The sequence below is a fragment of the Scyliorhinus canicula genome, chromosome 29, assembly GCF_902713615.1.
Source record: "Scyliorhinus canicula chromosome 29, sScyCan1.1, whole genome shotgun sequence".
In the NCBI taxonomy this organism is placed as follows: Eukaryota; Metazoa; Chordata; class Chondrichthyes; order Carcharhiniformes; family Scyliorhinidae; genus Scyliorhinus; species Scyliorhinus canicula.
The window spans coordinates 8,708,634-8,727,997 of NC_052174.1; the positions used below are offsets into that span (position 1 = coordinate 8,708,634).

General features: G+C 52.0%; 1 protein-coding gene across 1 annotated transcript in view; it reads left to right on the top strand.

The window, feature by feature from the left end:
- The window catches only part of slc12a9 (solute carrier family 12 member 9), a 50,909-nt gene extending 38,562 nt beyond the window's left edge, over positions 1–12,347 (top strand). Inside the window, exons 10-13 of the mRNA XM_038786900.1 lie at positions 1,728–1,920; positions 3,787–3,961; positions 8,096–8,242; positions 11,274–12,347. Of these exons, the coding sequence (XP_038642828.1) occupies positions 1,728–1,920; positions 3,787–3,961; positions 8,096–8,242; positions 11,274–12,127 (1,369 nt within the window). The 3' untranslated portion in view covers positions 12,128–12,347. The remainder of the gene's footprint in view (positions 1–1,727; positions 1,921–3,786; positions 3,962–8,095; positions 8,243–11,273) is intronic.
- The last annotated feature ends 7,017 nt before the right edge of the window (positions 12,348–19,364 follow it).

The window sequence follows — 19,364 nt, forward strand, 5'->3', positions numbered from 1 at the left end:
TCTCCGCTCCCCCCTCTCTCTCTCTCTCTCCTCTCTCTCTCGCTCCCCCCCCCCCCCCCCCCCCCCCCCCCCCCCCCCCCACTCACTCTAATTGAACAATCTGTTGCTCGGCAATTCTGCAACCCCGCAGCTCAGTTTACTGTTGCGCCAGAACCACCACCTTTCTGAAATTTGCTCATCGGCCCCTCTAGTGAGAAACATTGAAATATGTCCCGTCCCCTGCCCCGGGCGGTGACCGGGTTGGACAAACCTGATCTTGATGGTGGCTGTCGGGGGGTGATGGTTGCAATTCTCCTTTCCCCAGGGTAGTGCTTATTGTTGTACCTTCAGTCAGTCTCGTGAAGCAGCTGGAAGTTGTGTGGTCCAGCATCGCCCAAGCGAGTTGCTAACTCCATGCTTGCGTCTACACTGCTCTCTATCCAGCCCACAAAGGCGCGGGTCCTTTTGTCTCCTCTTGCACCATGGCCAGAACTATTTCCCTGTACCAAATTACCCCTCCTTATTCCAGATACCCACGTATTGCAGTTATCCAATATATTTGGGACCGAGTTAGACAGATTTCTCTTGATTTTGCCGAGAATTGAGTGTCTTGGGAGGCAGGCAACAACAAGAGGGAACTAGGCCTTTTCTCATTAGAATGGAGAAGGATGAGAGGACACTTGACAGAGGTTTATAAGATGATCAGGGGAATAGATAGAGTAGACAGTCAGAGACTTTTTCCCCAGGTAGAGCAAACCATTACAAAGGGACATAAATTTAAGGTGATGGTGGAAGATATAGAGGGGATGTCAGAGGTAGGTTCTTTACCCAGAGAATAGAGGGGGCGTGGAATGCACTGCCTGTGGTAGTAGTTGAGTCGGAAACATTAGGGACCTTCAAGCGGCTATTGGATAGGTGCATGGGTTACAGTAGAATGATGGGGTGTAGATTAATTTGTTCTTGACCTAGGGCAAAAGTTCGGCACAACATCGTGGGCCGAAGGGCCTGTTCTGTGCTGTATTTTCTATGTGAGATCACAACTGGATCAACTGTGATCTTTTGTTAATTGGCAGAGAAGGCTTGAGGGGCCAAATGTCCTGCGCCTCTTTGGATTTTGGTAATTCCCCCCTCCTCCTCTCTGACCCATTGTGTGAGTGTCGACCAGCCTTCAGGGGAACGCCAAGGACCATCAACCGCGATACAAGCTGCAAAGGGGGCCTAACGAGCCCTGGGAGTTGGCCAGCGAGTGCCTGTTCGAATCTCTCCCCACCGCTGAATGTATAGGGTCGAGGATGTTGGGTCTGAGTTTGGGGTGGGTGGGGAGGAGATGGGGTGTGGTGGGCTAGTAATCCAGAGGCCCCAGGCTTCTGGGGGACATGGGTTTGCATCCCACCAGGGATTCCATTCCAAAAATCGGGAATTATGAAGCGAGTCTCGATAATGCCGACCGTGACGACGATCATCGATTGTTGTTTTAAAAACCCATCTGGTTCGCCTAAAGTGAAGGAAATCCGCCGTCCTTGCCCCGGTCTGGCCTACACGTGACTCCAGACCCACACTGCGATGTGGCTGACTCACAACTGTCCCCTCCAAAATGGCCGACCCACCCGTTTCCAGGGGCAACGAATGTTGAACTTGCCTGTCACACCGCGAAAGAATTGGACCCCCCCCCCCCTTCTCCACCTTTCCCTCATTCCTGCTACCCTTCCTCCCACCCCCCCGGCTCATTTGTCCTTCTCTTCCCTCAGGCCCACTTTCCAGCTCTTCAGTTGGCACACCTGTTTGCTGGGCATCGTCGGTTGCCTGGTGATGATGTTCCTGATCAACCCGGCCTACGCAGCCTGTGGGATTGTCCTCATGCTGATCCTGCTGGTGGTGATCCACTACCGGTCCCCCACCAGCAGCTGGGGCTACATCAGCCAGGCCCTCATATTCCACCAGGTGAGTGCGCGCGCGCCTGCCGACCTTCCCCGAAGGCCCAGCGATTCCACGTCCGGGGTACCGTTCTGGTCTCCCTAATTGAGGGGGGGGGGAAGGTATCGTTGTGTTTGGAGCCATTCGGAGAAGGTTTGCTTTACTGGGACCTGGGTTGCTTACTGGGACCTGGGTTGAAGGGGGCGATCGTGCGAGGATTCTGGGAAGGTTCGCGAGGATTCGGAGAATGTTCGCTTTACTGGGGCCTGGGTTGAAGGGGGTGATCGTGCGAGGATTCTGGGAAGGTTCGCTTTACTGGGGTCTGGGTTGAAGGGGGCGATCGTGCGAGGATTCTGGGAAGGTTCACGAGGATTCTGGGAAGGTTCTCTTTACTGGGGCCTGGGTTGAAGGGGGGGGGGGTGATCGTGCGAGGAAAGGTCGAGTAGGCCGATACCCATTGACGTTTAGAAGAATGTGAGGTGACCTGAGGATACTTGATAAGGTTGTTCCTCTTATTGTGCAGAATGGGTAAGATTAAAGGGGCCACCCTGGAAATGTAACTGGCCTGATTAGTAAGTTTGCAGACGACACAAAGGTTGGTGGAATTGCGGATAGCGATGAGGACTGTCGGAGGATACAGCAGGATTTAGATCATTTGGAGACTTGGGCGGAGAGATGGCAGATGGAGTTTAATCCGGGCAAATGTGAGGTAATGCATTTTGGAAGGTCTAATGCAGGTGGGGAATATACAGTGAATGGTAGAACCCTCAAGAGTATTGACAGTCAGGGAGATCTAGGTGTACAGGTCACTGAAAGGGGCAACACAGGTGGAGAAGGTAGTCAAGAAGGCATACGGCATGCTTGCCTTCATTGGCCGGGGCATTGGGTATAAGAATTGGCGAGTCATGTTGCAGCTGTATAGAACCTTAGTTAGGCCACACTTGGAGTATAGTGTTCAATTCTGGTCGTCACACTACCAGAAGGATGTGGAGGCTTTAGAGAGGGCGCAGAAGAGATTTACCAGGATGTTGCCTGGTATGGAGGGCATTAGCTATGAGGAGAGGTTGGATAAACTCGGTTTGTTCTCACTGGAACGACGGAGGTTGAGGGGCGACCTGATAGAGGTCTACAAAATTGAGGGGCAGAGACAGAGTGGATAGTCAGAGGCTTTTCCCCAGGGTAGAGGGGTCAATTACTAGGGGGGCATAGGTTTAAGGTGCGAGGGGCCAGATTTAGAGGAGATGTAGAGGTTTAGAGTTTGCCAGATTTTTGATCGAGGTTATGGTGGCACAGTGGTTAGCACTGCTGCCTCACCGCTCTGAGGACCCGGGTTCAATCCCGGCCCCGGGTCACTGTCCGTGGGGAGTTCGCAAAAGATCTGCAGGATGGGTGGATTGGCCATGCTAAATTGGCCCTTAATTGGGGAAACGAATTGGGTACTCTACAAACGAGGGGTTCTGGGGAGGGACAGACAGAAAAATGATGCTCGGGAAACAAAGATATCGGCGAGGATGATATTGAATAGCGGAGCAGGTTTGAGGGGCTGAATGGCCTAGGCTTGAAGGGCCGAATGGCCCATTCTTGCCCCTAATTTCAAACCGACCAGATATCTGCGTTGAGTGAGGACCGAATATTAGCCCTGGTGGTTTTGCGGGAGCGATGTCCGGGTGGGAAGAGGCAGAACGGGCCAACTCTCCCATTGGCGAGCATGGGAAGCTCGGTTTTGGCATCTTTAACGTCATCTCCGAGTTTGCACCGGGGATGTCAGCCTAGGTTTAAGGCCTCGAATCTCCGGAGTAGGATTTGCTCACTGATCTGATGAGTCTGGCAGGCGCTCTGGACGGAACGGCCCACTGTGCGTTTTATTAGTTTTTGTGTGTTTGCTCGCTCTAGGTGAGGAAGTATTTGTTGCTGCTGGACATTCGGAAAGAGCACGTCAAATTCTGGAGGCCTCAGATCCTGCTCATGGTGGCCAATCCGCGGACCAGTGCTCAGCTCATCAGCTTCATCAATGACCTGAAGAAGGGGGGGCTTTTCGTGTTGGGACACGTGGCAATTGGGGACCTCGGTAAGATGGCCTCTGGCTTGTTTGGGGGGAGGGGTGGGGGGGAAGAGGAGGAGAGAAAGGGGGGTGTTGGTGGCAGCGTCGGTCCGAGGCGGCACCTGGAACATTTTGAGGCCTACCTTCCTTGGGCTGAGTTGCCACAAAAAGCCCTACTGCCAATTCCCAGCATGCCTTGGGCAATCCCAACAGCTTCGTCCATCTTGGTGTTTTTTTTTTCCAACGGAACATAAATGCTTCTGCAAAAGTCAAATGCTATAGATCTAAAATTAGGGCAGACTGGAGTGGCGTGCAGCCCCACGAGACATTTTGTTGACCGCTGCCCACGCGCAGTGTTGCCACGTTCCGCTTATTTCCATCCGTGTAGTTTTTGTTTCCTACCGGAATGACTGAAGTCATTAAGACCACCAGCAGAATTAGGCCATTCGGCCCATTGAGTCTGCTCCACCATTCAATCATGGCTGACCGGGTGTTTCTCATCTCCATTCTCCTGCCTTCTCCCCAGGGCAGCACGGTAGCATTGTGGATAACACAATGGCTTCACAGCTCCAGGGTCCCAGGTTCGATTCCCGGCTTGGGTCACTGTCTGTGCGGAGTCTGCACATCCTCCCCGTGTGTGCGTGGGTTTCCTCCGGGTGCTCCGGTTTCCTCCCACAGTCCAAAGATGTGCAGGTTAGGTGGATTGGCCATGATAAATTGCCCTTGGTGTCCAAAATTGCCCTTGGTGTCCAAAATTGCCCTTAGTGTTGGGCGGGGTTACTGGGTTATGGGGATAGGGTGGAGGTGTTGATCTTGAGTAGGGTGCTCTTTCCAAGAGCCGGTGCAGACTCGATGGGCCAAATGGCTTCCTTCTACACTGTAAATTCTATGATAACCCCTGATTCCCTTATTAATCAAGAGCCTATCTCTGTCTTAAAGACACTCCGTAATTTGGCCTCCACAGCCTTCTGCGGCAAAGAGTTCCACACAGATTCACCATTTCAAGAAATTCCTCCTCATCCAAAGGTGTGCAGGTTGGGTGGATTGGCCATGATAAATTGCCCTTCGTGTCCAAAATTCTATGATTAACCTAGGACAAAAGTTCGGCACAACATCGTGGGCCGAAGGGCCTGTTCTGTGCTGTATTTTTCTATCTATCTATCTATCTATCTATCTATCTATCTATCTATCTATCTATCTATCTATCTATCTATCTATCTCTGTTTTAAAGGAATGTCCCTTTAGTCTGAGGCTGTGCCCTCTGGTTCTAGTTTCTCCTACAAGTGGAAACATCCTCTCCACGTCCACTCTATCCAGGCCTCGCAGTATCCTGTAAGTTTCAATAAGATCCCCCCTCATCCTTCTAAACTCCAACGAGTACAGACCCAGAGTCCTCAACCGTTCCTCATACGACAAGCTCTTCATTCCAGGGATCGTTCTTGTGAACCTCCTCTGGACCCTTTCCAAGGCCCCAGCACATCCTTCCTTAGATACGGAGCCCAAAACTGCTCACAATACTCCAAATGGGGTCTGACCAGAGCCTGATACAGCCTCAGAAGTACATCCCTGTTCTTGTATTCTAGCCCTCTCGACATGAATGTATTGAATCTTATTCATGGGGTCATTGATAGCAAACGAGCCCAATTTTCAATCTTGTGGCCCCCCCTGCGATGGAGGACCACTCGTATGGCCCACTCGCCTGCCCAGGCGACCCTTCAATGTTGTGGTGTGTTCCATGCAAAGACTTGGCATTTTTGATGTATATTGACTATGGGCCTGTGGAGAATGGGTTTGGCCTCTCAATGTGGGGACCCCCCCCCCCCCCCCTTCCAAGGGTCCTGGGGTGAAAAATTCTGTTTGGTCGCATTTTTTTTCTCTTTTTTTTTTCCCCCTGTCCTCAAAATCGGAGTGGGCCATTCAGCCCTTCGAGCCTGCACTGTCATTCAATGTGATCCAGGGGAAACGTCATCCCTGCATCTAGTCTGTCGAGCCCTCTTAGAATTTTGTACATTTCAATCCGATCTCTCGTCCTTCTAAACCCGAGTTGTTAATGAAACGAAAATGGCTTATTGTCACGAGTAGGCTTCAATGAAGTTACTGTGAAAAGCCCCTAGTCGCCACATTCCGGCGCCTGTCCGGGGAGGCCGGTACGGGAATCGAACCCGTGCTGCTGGCCTGCCTTAGTCTGCTTTAAAAGCCAGCGATTTAGCCCAGTGTGCTAAAGCAGCCCCAGAATACAGGCCCAGTCGAACCAAGCCTGGTGAACCTCCGCTGAACCCCCTCTGTGGCAAGTACGTCCTGTCTGAGGCAGGGAGGCCAGAACTGCTCACAATACTCCAGGTGTGGTCTCTCCAAGGCCCCGTATAACTGCAGTAAGACATCAATGGAATTTTGGCCTTTATAGCTAAAGGAACAGAATATAAAATTAGCCAGTGTTGCTGCAAATGTACACGGCATTGATGAGACCGCACCAGGGGTATTGTGCATAGTTTTGAGGCCGTTCAGAGGAGGTTGACTAGATTGAATCCAGAGATGAGGGGCGAGATTCTCCGCAAATGCGGAGAGTCGTAAAGGCTGCCGTGAAACTGGCCGTGTTTCACGGCAGCCTTCACGCCCGTTCCCAGGAACCGATTTCCCCCCCACAATTGGGGCTAGGAGCGGGACCCCGGGAGTCGCGGCCTTAACGACCGTCGTTAAGGCCACGTGCCAAGCCGGATCCAACCCGCGCATGCGCGGGTGACATCATCACGCCATTGACGGAACCCGCGCATGCGCGGTTCCGCATTTTCCCTCTTGATCTTGTCGGGCGGCGGAGGGGAAATAGTGCGTCCCTTTTGGACGCACGATCGGTGGGCACCGATCGCGGGCCTGTCCCCTCCCGAGCACAACGATGGTGCTCCCGCCCCAAACGGGCATCCAGCGCCCGTTTTTACGCCGGCAGTGAGCAGGTGTGTTTGCTGCAGTGAAAAAACGGCCCATCGGCTGCGGAGAATCGCCGCTCGCCGTAAAAAACGGCCACCACACCCCATCTCCTCCCCACCCCAAACTCTCAGACCCAACATCCTCGCCCCTATACATTCAGCGGTGGGGAGAGATTAGAGCAGGCACCCGCTGGCCAACTCCCAGGGCTCGTTAGGCCCCCTTTGCAGCTTGTATCGTGGTTGATGGTCCTTGGCGTTCCCCTGAAGGTTGGTCGACACTCGCCCAATGGGTCAGAGAGGAGGGGGGGGAATTACCAAAATCCAAAGAGGCGCAGGACATTTGGCCCCTCAAGCCTTCTCTGCCAATTAACAAAAGATCACAGTTGATCCAGTTGTGATCTCACATAGAAAATACAGCACAGAACAGGCCCTTCGGCCCACGATGTTGTGCCGAACTTTTGTCCTAGATTAAGAACAAATTAATCTACGCCCCATCATTCTACCGTAATCCATCGTTGGAGCAATTTAGGTCTGAACTCTCTCGACTCGAGAAGAATTAAGGGATCTAATTGAGGTATACAAGATGATAAAAGATGACAAAGTAGACGTCGAGCGGCTGTTTCCCCTTGTGGAGCAATCTAGAACGAGAGGTCATGGTAATAGGATTAAGGGGGAAGCAGAGATGAGGAGGAACTGCTCTCCCAAGGTTGTGAATCTGTGGACTTAGGCCCAGAGTGTCGGGACGTTGAGGCAATGGAGAGGTTGGTAATGGGTTGAGAGGTTATGGAGAATGGGCAGGACAGTGGAATTGGGGTCGATATGCTCAGCCCCAATGGTGGTGGCAGAGTGGGATCAAGGGGGTGAATGGCCGTCTCTTGTATATGGAGCTTGCACGTTCTCCCCGTGTCTGCGTGGGTTTCTCCCTCGCAATCCAAAGATGTGGAGGTTGGGTGGAGTTGCAGGGATATGGCGGGAGGGGGGGTGTAGGCCTCGGTAGGGTAATCTTTCGGCAGATCGGTGCAGAGTCGATGGGCTGAATGGCCTCTTCTGCACTAAGAATTCTAAGGATTGTGGTCAAGTGTCTGCCTATCCCCATATCACTATGTTGGATCTTGAAAGTTCTCTCCTTGGGTCAAGAATGGTTTATGTTTGTAGCATCGTTAGGATCGTAGTTTGGTGAATTTTGCCTGCGTGCCAGTGTTGTCCTCTAGTGGGTTTTGATGTCTTGTCTCCCTTACAGACTCTCAACCGACCGACCCCATCCAGCCACAGTACAACTTCTGGCTCAGCCTGGTGGACAAGTTAAACGTCAAGGCCTTCGTGGATCTGACTCTGTCTCCCACTGTCCGCCAAGGAGTCCAGCACCTCCTCCGCATAACGGGACTTGGTAAGAGCCGCATCACCGGAGTCGGCGCTGTACCCGGACGGGTGGCCGGCAGTCCGTGCCGGCCCCGTTCTCTCACTTCTATCCCCGGCCCCTCTGGTACCCCTCCACCTTCTCGATCGTCTCCGCTTCATCCCTCCCTCCATCCGGCTCTAACCCCGGGAGGATTGGGCGTTGGTGTCAAAAGAGATGGAATGTTGGACAGTTTGGCGATTGAGGCACGTCGTGAAACGTTACAAAAGAGGCCATTCGGCCCCTCTGTCATTCATGGCTGATGTGATTGTGGCCTTGGAGTTCGCTTTCCTGTTCTTGCTCCAGGAGAGATTTCACACAAAATAGGAATATGCTGAATTAAAACAATCTCTATTACTAACACAGTATTAAAATATCTTTAACATTACACAAGAAAGTAGTTTAAAATTACCCCTTAAACATGCCCCTTAAACAATGTTAATTAATACAGTGACCGAGTAACCCTCAACTGCTATCTTTACTTCCACTCAAATAAGGAAACCATCTCCGAACCCAATCCAAATCCCAATCCATCCCAAAGATGTGCAGGGATTGGCCAGGATAAATTGCCCCTTAATTGGGGAAAAATGAATTGGGTACTCTAAATTTAAAAATTGAAGTAGCCAATTATTTTTTCCAATTTAGACTGGCCAATCCTCCTCCCGGCACATCTTTGGGTTGTGGGGGCAAAACCCACGCAGACACGGGGAGAATGTGCAAACTCCACACGGGCAGTGACCCAGGGCCAGGATCGAACCTGGGACCTCGGTGACGTGAGGCAGCAGTACACTCTTGTTTGCGTTAACCAAATAAACAATCACTAAATCGTGGGATCATTAAAACTAGTTCCTTTTAAAAGGCAGCTGCATCAAAGAAAACGTCCAATAACATTCTGTTTTGATGGTTTCCGGGGTTGATTGAAGTCCCACTGGGTATGGAGGGTCTCGGTAGTCCCAGCGAACACCCTTTCCGCCAGGGCCCGGTCACAAATATGGTCGAGGGTTACTGTCGGGGCAGATTAACGGCCAGTATGGTCTGTCGTGGTTCGAAGCAAATAGGCTGGTTTAGCACACTGGGCTAAATCGCTGGCTTTGAAAGCTGGCCAGCAGCACTGTCTGATTCCCGTACCAGCCTCCCCGAACAGGCGCCGGAATGTGGCGACTAGGGGCTTTTCACAGTAACTACATTTGAAGCCTACTCGTGACAATAAGCCATTTTCATTTCTTTTCAAATATATGTGGGACTATGGTGAAATGGTGGAGATTAGTTGAGTTATTTGTAGAGACCTTGTACCAGCTGAATATCGAAGGGTTGAATGGTATCCTTCTGACCTGTAACCACTCTTCAGTTGAGGTGTTGGGGATAGCAGATGGCCATTCAGCCCCTCAAGCCTGCTATGCCTTTAGAGTTGGATCTTGACTAATCTATATCCTGGCCCCTTTTAACCTCCCCTCGTGATCGCCCAAGGGGAAACCTAAACTCCTCTCCGTCTTTAAACTTTTCAAAACGTTTTGAAGGGTAAATGAGGTGAATATTTCCACTGCCGACGACAATGGGTGTGTAAAGCCAGAGGCAGCCTGATGGGTTGCACAAATTTGAGTGGTTTTGAAACTGCAATTGGACAGACACTTGGAGCAAACCACTCGAGTGATGGAACGGTGGGTTAGCACTGCTCCCTCACGGTGCGAGGGACCCGGGTTCGATTCCCCGCTGGGTCACTCTCTGTGCGGAGTCTGCACGTTCTCCCCCGTGTCTGCGTGGGTTTCCTCCGGGTGCTCCGGTTTCCTCCCACAAGTCCAAAGATGTGCAGGTTAGAACAAAGAACAGGCCCTTCGGCCCTCCAAGCCCGTGCCGACCATGCTGCCCGTCTAAACTCAAATCTTCTGACACTTCCTGGGTCCGTATCCCTCTATTCCCATCCTATTCATGTATTTCCCAAGATGCCCCTTAAATGTCACTATCGTCCCAGCTTCCACCTCCGGCAGCGAGTTCCAGGCACCCACTACCCTCTGTGTAAAAAAAAAACTTGCCTCGCACATCTCCTCTAAGCCTTGCCCCTCGCACCTTAAACCTATGGCCCCTAGTAATTGACCCCTCTACCCTGGGGAAAAGCCTCTGACGATCCACTCTGTCCATGCCCCATAATTTTGTAGACCTCTATCAGGTCGCCCCTCAACCTCCGTCGTTCCAGTGAGAACAGAGTTTATTCAACCGCTCCTCACAGCTAATGCCCTCCATACCGGGCAACATCCTGGTAAATCTCTTCTGCACCCTCTCTTAAAGCCTCCACATCCTTCTGGTAGTGTGGTGACCAGAATTGAACACTGTACTCCCCAAGTGTAGTGTTAGGTGGGATCGTGGTGGGGGAGTGGGCCTAGCTGGGGTGCCCTCTCAGAGGGGCAGTGCAATCTCAAGGGGCAGAACGACCTCCTGCACTGTACGGATTCTATGGAGAGCTCTATAGAGCTGGTGCCAATATGATGGGCTGAATGGCCTCTCCCGGGGTTCTATGAAGTGGGTGTTGAGGAAAGGCAGCACGGTAGCATGGTGGTTAGCATAAATGCTTCACAGCTCCAGGGTCCCAGGTTCGATTCCCGGCTGGGTCACTGTCTGTGCGGAGTCTGCACGTCCTCCCCCTGTGTGCGTGGGTTTCCTCCGGGTGCTCCGGTTTCCTCCCACAGTCCAAAGATGTGCGGGTTAGGTGGATTGGCCATGCTAAATTGCCCGTAGTGTCCTAAAAGTAAGGTTAAGGGGGGGGGTTGTTGGGTTACGGGTATAGGGTGGATACGTGGGTTTGAGTAGGGTGATCATTGCTCGGCACAACATCGAGGGCCGAAGGGCCTGTTCTGTGCTGTACTGTTCTATGTTCTATGAAACCTTTGGTCCAGAGGAAGCTGAATGCGTCCTATTTCTGGCCAATTAGTGTTGGCCACCAGGCAAGAATTGGACGGCCCTGTGGATGATTTGCAGGGTGGGGTTAACTGACTCTTTTTTTTTTTTTTTTGGTGTCCTTGTCACACAGGGGGTATGAAGCCCAACACGCTGGTCCTGGGTTTCTACGACCACTGCGTGCCCGAAGACTACTTCCTGTCCGACCCGGTCTTCAGAGACGCCAAGGAGAACGATCACTTTGGCGTGGACACGGCCTCTTTGCAAGCGCATTTCCCACCGGTCCGCGACGGCGAGACCAGCAAGAGCCTGTCGGAGGTGGAGTACGTCTCCATTGTCTCGGATGCCCTCAAGATGCAGAAAAACGTATGCCTGGCCCGCTACTTCTTCGCCATGAACAAGAAGGACCTGTTTGGCAAGAAGCGGCTGGAGCGGGTGTCCATTGACGTCTGGCCCCTCAACCTCCTGCGGCCCGACAGCACCAACTACGTGGACATGTGCAGCCTCTTCCTGCTGCAGATGGCGTGCGTCCTCACCATGGTGGCCTCCTGGAAGGGAGCCCGGCTGCGCATCTTCCTGTGCATCGAGTCCGGCGACGACAGCTGGGTCAAGAAGGAGGAGAAGCTGCGGGAGCTGCTGGACAAGCTGCGCATCAAGGCCACCATCAAGATCGTCACCTGGGACGACGTGCTTGCCTTGCACTGGCAGAGCCGGCGGTCCGGCCGGGAGGAGGGGGAGCGCGAGGCGGCCGCCCCCCCCAGCCGCGTCGACTCGGACCTCATCTCCGGCGAGTACCTGCAGGCCGCCAACCAGATGGTGCTGGAGCAAGGCTTCCACACGGGCGTCCGGTTCCTCTACCTGCCGCGGCCGCCCGCTGACCCCGCCCGCTTCCGGCGCTACCTGGAGCAATTGGACATCCTCACAGAAGGCCTGGGGCCTACTCTACTGATCCACGGCCTTACTCCAGTCACCTGCACTGACCTGTAAAGAGGGTGGGCCCCCCCCCCCCCCCCCTTGGACACGCCAAAGCTGCAGGCCTTTGAATCTTTTGACCGCTTAACACGACCAACTTGTATTGAAAGCAGGGACTTGCCTGAGAGACACTTTTTGAAAGGACTCGTTCGTTTTGCCATTATTTATATTTAACAGAGACGGTGGGACTTTAATGGAATAGATTGTGTAATTGGGATTTGAAAGACATTTTCTGCGGGGGTGGGTGGGAGGGGAGGGGCAGGTCTAACTTATTAAAATGGTTACACGATATTTATCCTGAGGTTTTGAGCTTTTTCTCTCGGGGATCGGGCCTTGCGTTGTGGTGACCTTGATTTGATTTTGAGGTGGATGGGTGGGTGGGCTTGTCCCTGAGGAGCTGAGGCCTTTGTCCACAGGCACGCGAGTCCAGGATAGGACAGCCCTTCCGAGCTGGCACCCCCACCACCACCTTTCGACACTCGCGCTCCCTCTACCATCGACGCACGGGCAGCCGCGTGTACCGTCTACAAGATGCCCCGCAGCAACTCACCAAGGCTCCTCGGGCAGCACCTTCCAAACCCACGGCCTCTACCATCTAGAAGGACAAGAGCAGCAGATACCTGGGAACCCCACCACCTGGAGGTTCCCCTCCCAGTCACTCCCCACCCCGACTGGGAAATATATCGGCCGTTCCTTCACTGTCGCTGGGGGCAAAATCCTGGAACTCCCTCCCTAACAGCACAGTGGGTGTATTGACACCATATCTACACCATGTGGATTACGGAGGTCAGAAATGGCAGCTCCTCCACCTTTTTGAGGGGATCTAGGGATGGAATATAAACGTTGGCCTAATCTCTGCATCAGGAGAGAGAGAATCTTTTTTTTTTTGAAAAGACATCCGCAGCCAGTTTTGAAGTAAGGAGGGAGGAGAATGGCGCCCTGCGTCGGACATCGTTCTGTTGTCCGCCTCGGAGACCCTTTTTCCTTCGGCCTTGACTGCAGTCACCATGGTAACCTGGAGTCGTTGTTCTGACTGGCCCCCTCCTGAATGTGACGGGGGAGTTTTTTCGCACCGGTCACGCGAGGCCTACACTTGTTGCCCACCCCCTAACTGCCCTGGAGCTGAGTGGGTCTCGCTCTGCTAATCAGGAGGGGCAGTTAAAGAGTTGACCACATCGCTGTGGGGCTCTGGGGTCCCCTGTAGGCCCGGCTCTGGTCAGGCCGGCAGATTTCCCTCCCTCAAAGGGGTATTGATGTTTAAAAATAAATTTAAGAGTACCCAATTAATTGTTTCCAATTTAAGGGGCAATTTAGCCTGGCCGATCCACCTACAGCTGCACATTTTTAGGTTGTGGGGGCGAGACCCACGGGGAGAATGTGCAAACTCCACATGGACAGTGACCCAGAGCCGGGATCGAACCTGGGACCTCGGTGCCGTGAGGCAGCAGAGCTAACCCACTGTGCCACCGTGCTGCCCTTTAAAAGGGATAGGGCAATCGATATTTATTCAGTTCACCATGGCTGTGACCAACTTTACATTCCAGGTTTTGTTTAAAAAATTGAATTAAAATTCCACCAGTGCAGTGGGATTTGAACCCGTGTCCCTCGCTCGGAGGCCTCTGGATTGCCAGTCCTGTGGCATAGCCCCTGCCACCGTCTCCTGGCTGGGCAATCGTTTCCGGATGTATTGAGGGAGCGAGAGGCCATTCAGCCCCTCTACATTCGCTCAGATTGTAGCTGGCCCATGGTCTGACTAACTGACTGGGCAGCACGGTGGTTCGCACTGTGGCCTCACAGCACCAGGGTCCCAGGTTCGATTCCCGGCTTGGGTCACTGTCTGTGCGGAGCCTGCACGTCCTCCCCGTGTGTGCGTGGGTTTCCTCCGGGTGCTCCGGTTTCCTCCCACGGTCCAAAGACGTGCAGGTTAGGGTGGATTGGCCGTGCTAAATTGCCCCTTAGTGTCCAAAGATTAGATGGGGTTATTGGGTTACAGGGAGGAAGTGAGGGCTTAAGTGGGCCGATGCAGACTCAATGGACCGAATGGCCTCCTTGTGCACTGTATGTTCTATGACTGGGCCCAAGTCTAGAGTTACGGCAGGTTTAGATCTGATACTATCCAACTTGAGAGGTGCTCCTTGGCACCTGCAGCAGCGCACCCTGGTGTTGAGACTGGGAAGTACCAGCCCTCCCCCAAAAGTTGTACTTTCAGGGTTCTCTCCCTGACGCACTCTGATGTGAGATGTTCTGACTTTTTTTTTTGCGTTTCCTTAATGGAACGAGCCACGGTTCCACCTTGAACCACTCCGCAATCCACGTGGTGTAGGCACGCCCACAGCGCTGTTGCCAAGTTCGGGATTTTGACCCGGCGACAGTTAGGAATGGCTAATGTTTCCCAGTTGGGTTGGTGGGGTGGCTTGGTTTGGGGGGGGGGGGGGGGCGGAGGGGTAGAGAGTGTAGGAGGTGGGTGCTCCCGTTTGTCTGTTGCCTTCCACCTTTGAGACAGTAGAGGCCGTGGCGCTAAGGAGCTCGGAGCTACTGCAGTGCATCTTGCTGACGGTGTACACGGTAGCCAATGGCTGTCAGAAGGATCGGCCAGTTAGGTGGATGTACAGGAGAGGGGGGTGACCAATAACAAACATTGAATCGAGCGAGGGAAACCAATTCTCTTTCTCTCCCTCTCTTTCTCTCTCTCTCTCTTTCTCTCTCTCTCTCTCTTTTTCTCTCTCTCTCTTTCTTTCTCTCTCTTCTTTCTCTCTCTTTCTTTCTCTCTCTTTCTTTCTCTCTCTTTTCTTCTCTCTCTTTTTCTCTCTCTCTTTTTCTCTCTCTCTTTTTCTCTCTCTCTTTCTCTCTCTCTCTCTTTCTTTTCTCTCTCTCTCTCTCTCTCTCTCTTTTTCTCTCTCTCTCTCTCTCTCTTTTCTCTCTCTCTCTCTCTCTCTCTCTCTCTTCTCTCTCTCTTTTTCTGTATCCTGTTACATTCCCATCCAGAGAAGCGGCGTTGCAGGTGACTAAATATAGCTTGGTCGCCAACTAGAGGGCGGCTGTGGAACTACCCAATCTGGGACCATTGCTGGCTGGTATCTGGGTCAATGTGGGTACGTCCTGGAGTCCAGGTGCATGGCTGCTCTATCTAACCAGCATTGAAGGTAAGTTGTTGAATTGTATCTGTGTGAAACCTTTGATTTGATTTATTGTCATGTACCGAAGTTCAGTGAAAAGTATTTTTCTGCGGCTGAGGAACGTACACCAGGAATAATCGACAGAACATTGACAAATGGTACATCGACAATACAGTGATTGGCTACAGTGTGGAACAAGGGGCCAAACAAAGCAAATACATGAGCAAGAGCAGCATAGGGCGTCGTGAATAGTGTTCTTACAGGGAACAGATCAGTCTGAGGGGGGAGTCGTTGAGGAGTCTGGTAGCTGTGGGGAAGAAACTGTTCCTATGTCTGGATGTGTGCGTCTTCAGATTTCTGTACCATCTGCCTGATGGAAGGGTCTGGAAGAGGGTAAAGCCTCGGTGGGAGGTGTCTCTGACAATGCTGTCTGCCTTCCTGAGGCAGCGGGAGGTGTAGACAGAATCAATGTGAGGGTGGCAAGCTTGTGTGATGCGTTGGGCTGAGTTCACCACACTCTGCAGTTTCTTGCGATCTTGGGCCGAGCAGTTGCCATACCCAAGCTGTGATGCAGCCAGATAGGATGCTCTCTATCGCACATCTGTAGAAGTTTGTGAGAGTCGATGCAGACGGGCAGGTGACTCTCTGGACCCCGTGTCACTTCCTCCACCCACCACCCCAGTTGGACCCCGTGTCACTTCCTCCACCCACCACCCCAGTTCTCAACTGGGATTGAACTGCTGGAGCGGGAGCGCATTGACTTTTCCACAGCTCTTAATGTGACTTTGCAGCCAGTCCAAAATAATGGTCTCTAATGACCACAATAGTCTTGTCGCTTTGGGAGTAAGGGCGGCAGAAGAAAGAGGGTTAGAGGGGGCAAGTGAAGGGGCGATGGCAGCAATGTCACTGGACTAATAACCCAGAGGCCCCAGGTTAATCTGGGGGACGCTGGTTTGAATCTCTCCATGGGATAGGGATTGATGGGCCCCCTTTTTAGGAAGGGTGTGAAGACCAGATTGATGAGTGATTCTGGGCATTGTGGAGTTGGATGGAAGTGGCGAGGAAATTTGATTGAGGTTGTGAGGGGTGGGGTGAGGGGTGGGGGGGGGGGGGAGAAATGATCAGGAACAGAGTGTGACTAGGGGGAGAAACGGTTCCCATTGGCGGAAGGGTTGAGCGACACCGATTTTGAGGTGATTGGCTAAAGAAGCAACAAAGACTGAGAGAAACCGGTCAGCCAGCAAGGGGTTAGGATCTGGAATGTGCTGCCCATAAGTGGTGGGCGGGGGGGGAGATACTAATTTGTGTCAAAACAGAATGATCTGCAGGGATATTGCGGGTGGAGAGTCCCTCTTGTAGAGAGCCAGCGTGATGGGGTGATACACGGGGCAGTGGTTAGCGCTGCTGCCTCACAGCGCCAGGGACCTGGGTTCGATTCCCGCCTTGGGTCCCTGTCTGAGCGGAGTCTGCCTGTTCTCCCCCCCCCCCCCCCCGTGTCTGCGTGGGTTTCCTCCGGGTGCTCCGGTTTCCTCCCACAGTCCAAATGGTGTGCAGGTTAGGTGGATTGGCCAGGATAAATTGCCCCTTTAGTGTGCAAAAGTAGGGTTACGAGGTTACAGGGATAGTAGAGGTGTGGGCCTAGGTAGGGTGCTCTTTCAGTGTCGGTGCAGACTCGATGGGCCGAATGGCCTCCTTTCTGTGCAGTGGCTGGAAGCCAGTGTGTGCTGTGTAGCTGCCCAACTGAGGGAATAATGCAATTGTTGTGTGGACCCCGATTGGATGATCCAAACTAATTAAAAACAGCAAATGTTGGGACTACTCCCTGGGTCAGGCAGCCTCTATGGAGCGAGTTCAGAGTTTGGATTGACTACTTTTCATGGATGATGGTGACCAGAGGAGTGTTAATGAAGTTAAAGGCCCTTACCCATTTACCACTGGTGATATGCATCACTGTAAATACACAAGGGGTTAATGTAAATGCACTACAACTAAGTAACCACTAGAGGGAGCACCAGAGATACCATGACATGCAGAATGAGTGGGGCAGGGGCAGATCAGAAGCATCACACCCACCACATGTGGCTTAGAGCAGACTGGTTAGTCAGACTGAGTTACTATAGCAAGATTAGCAGGAGAGTCGAACTCGGAGAGAACTGTGCTAACGGTTCAATAAATCACATTGAACTTACTTCAAAGTCTGGAGTATCTTTTGGTCAAAGCTGCATCGAGTTGCAGCCTGTGTTATCCCAGAATACATAACACAACAACCACCTCTTTCAGCTATTGACCACTCCACTCACTGGCTTTCATTTGCTGTTTCGTGGGCGATTTTGACCTGAATGGGTTAAACTCCCCACGCCCGTCTCCCCTGCGGCTGCCTATCCTTCTGAGAAGTTACATCCCCCCCCCCCCCCCCCCCCCCCGGTTCTTTCCTCCGAGTCACTGACGTCTGCAGTATTTTGCGCAGTGTGTCAGTACCCATGCGCACACGCGCTGATCATCATCCGCTCAAGACTGGATCCCCGGCCATAAACTGGACGATGGGAATTCTGCAGTTGCGCACAACCAATTGGGAAATGCTGGGCTGACTCCCTTTCCCCTGTGACCTCCGTCGCTGCCCAGGTTCTTTGGGACTGGCCCTGGGCTCCGGCAGAACCAACCGGACTTGGCTTTTTGTTACGATGAATGGCAGATGGAGTTTAATTTGGATAAACTGGAGGCGATGCATTTTGGTCGATCGAATCAGGGCAGGACCTATTCAGTTAATGGTTAGGGAGTTGGGGAGAGTTACAGAACAAAGATCTCGGGGGTACAGGTTCCTCGCTCCTTGAAGGTGGAGTGGTAGGTGGACAGGGTGGTGAAGGCGGCTGGGTTTTATTGGCCAGAATATTGAATACAGGAGTTGGGACGTCTTGTTGAAGTTGTAGAAGGCATTGGTGAGACCTCATACGGAATACTGTTCAGTTCCGGTCACCCTATTATCGGAAGGATATTGTTAAACTAGAAAAATTGTGGAAAAGATTTACGAGGATGCTGCCAGGCCTACGTTATAAGGAGAGGCTGGATAGACTGAGATTTCTTTCCCCTGGAACGTAGGAGGCTTAGGGGTGATCTTATAGAGGTCTATAAATAATGAGCATCGATAAGGTAGATAGTCAACATCTTTACCCAAAGGTCGAGGAGTCTAGAACTAGAGGGCATGGGATTAAGGGGAGAGAGACAAAGGGGTCCAGAGGAGCAATGTTTTCACACACAGGGTGGTGAGGGTTTGGAATGGGCTGCCAGAGGCATTGGTAGAGTCGGGCACAATGTTTTCCTTTAAAAAGCAGTTAGACAGTTACATGGGCAAGGTGGGTATAGAGGGATATGGGACTAGCTTAGTGATAGAAACTGGACAGCATAGACCAGCTGGGCCGAAGGGCCTGTTCCCACGCTGTAAATATCTATGGCTCCATGATTCTGGCTCTGCACATTGTGCTGTCTCTCGTGTGATTTTTTTCCCTTTGTTAACTGAACAGTGTTATGTTCTTTGTTTCTGTTCTTCGGGATGGGGAAGGTTGTAGTGTTGAGCAAGAACAGCACGCAGTGTTTAACAAACGAAGCTAATTTATTACACTGCACTGAATTAGATTCAAACGTACTACAAAGGAATTGGTTAAGTAAAGATTACATTACATAGTTAAATAAAGATTGCATTACATTTCAGCAATATTAAACTATCGGCTAAACTATCTCGTCTTCAGGCTGGCTACCTTCCACAATTATTCTCCTCTCTTCCCCCCCCCCCCCCCCCCCCAAATAATGTTTCTCCAAATTTATTCCCCCCAAAATTTATTTCTGGTTTAGCACAGTGGGCTAAATCGCTGGCTTGTAATACAGTACAATGCCAGCAGCGCGGGTTCAATTCCCGTACCAGCCTCCCCAAACAGGTGCCAGAATGTGGCAACTAGGGGCTTTTCACGGTAACTTAATTGAAGCCTACTCGTGACAATAAGTTGTTGTTGGTATTAGTATTGATGTGTGATATTTATATGGTTGTTCTATGGTGTTGCTCTGTTTATCTGGCTCTAAATACAGTGGTCAATATGGTCGCCTTCCTTGATCCTAATTATGTTTGTTTTAGAGTCGCCAGGTAT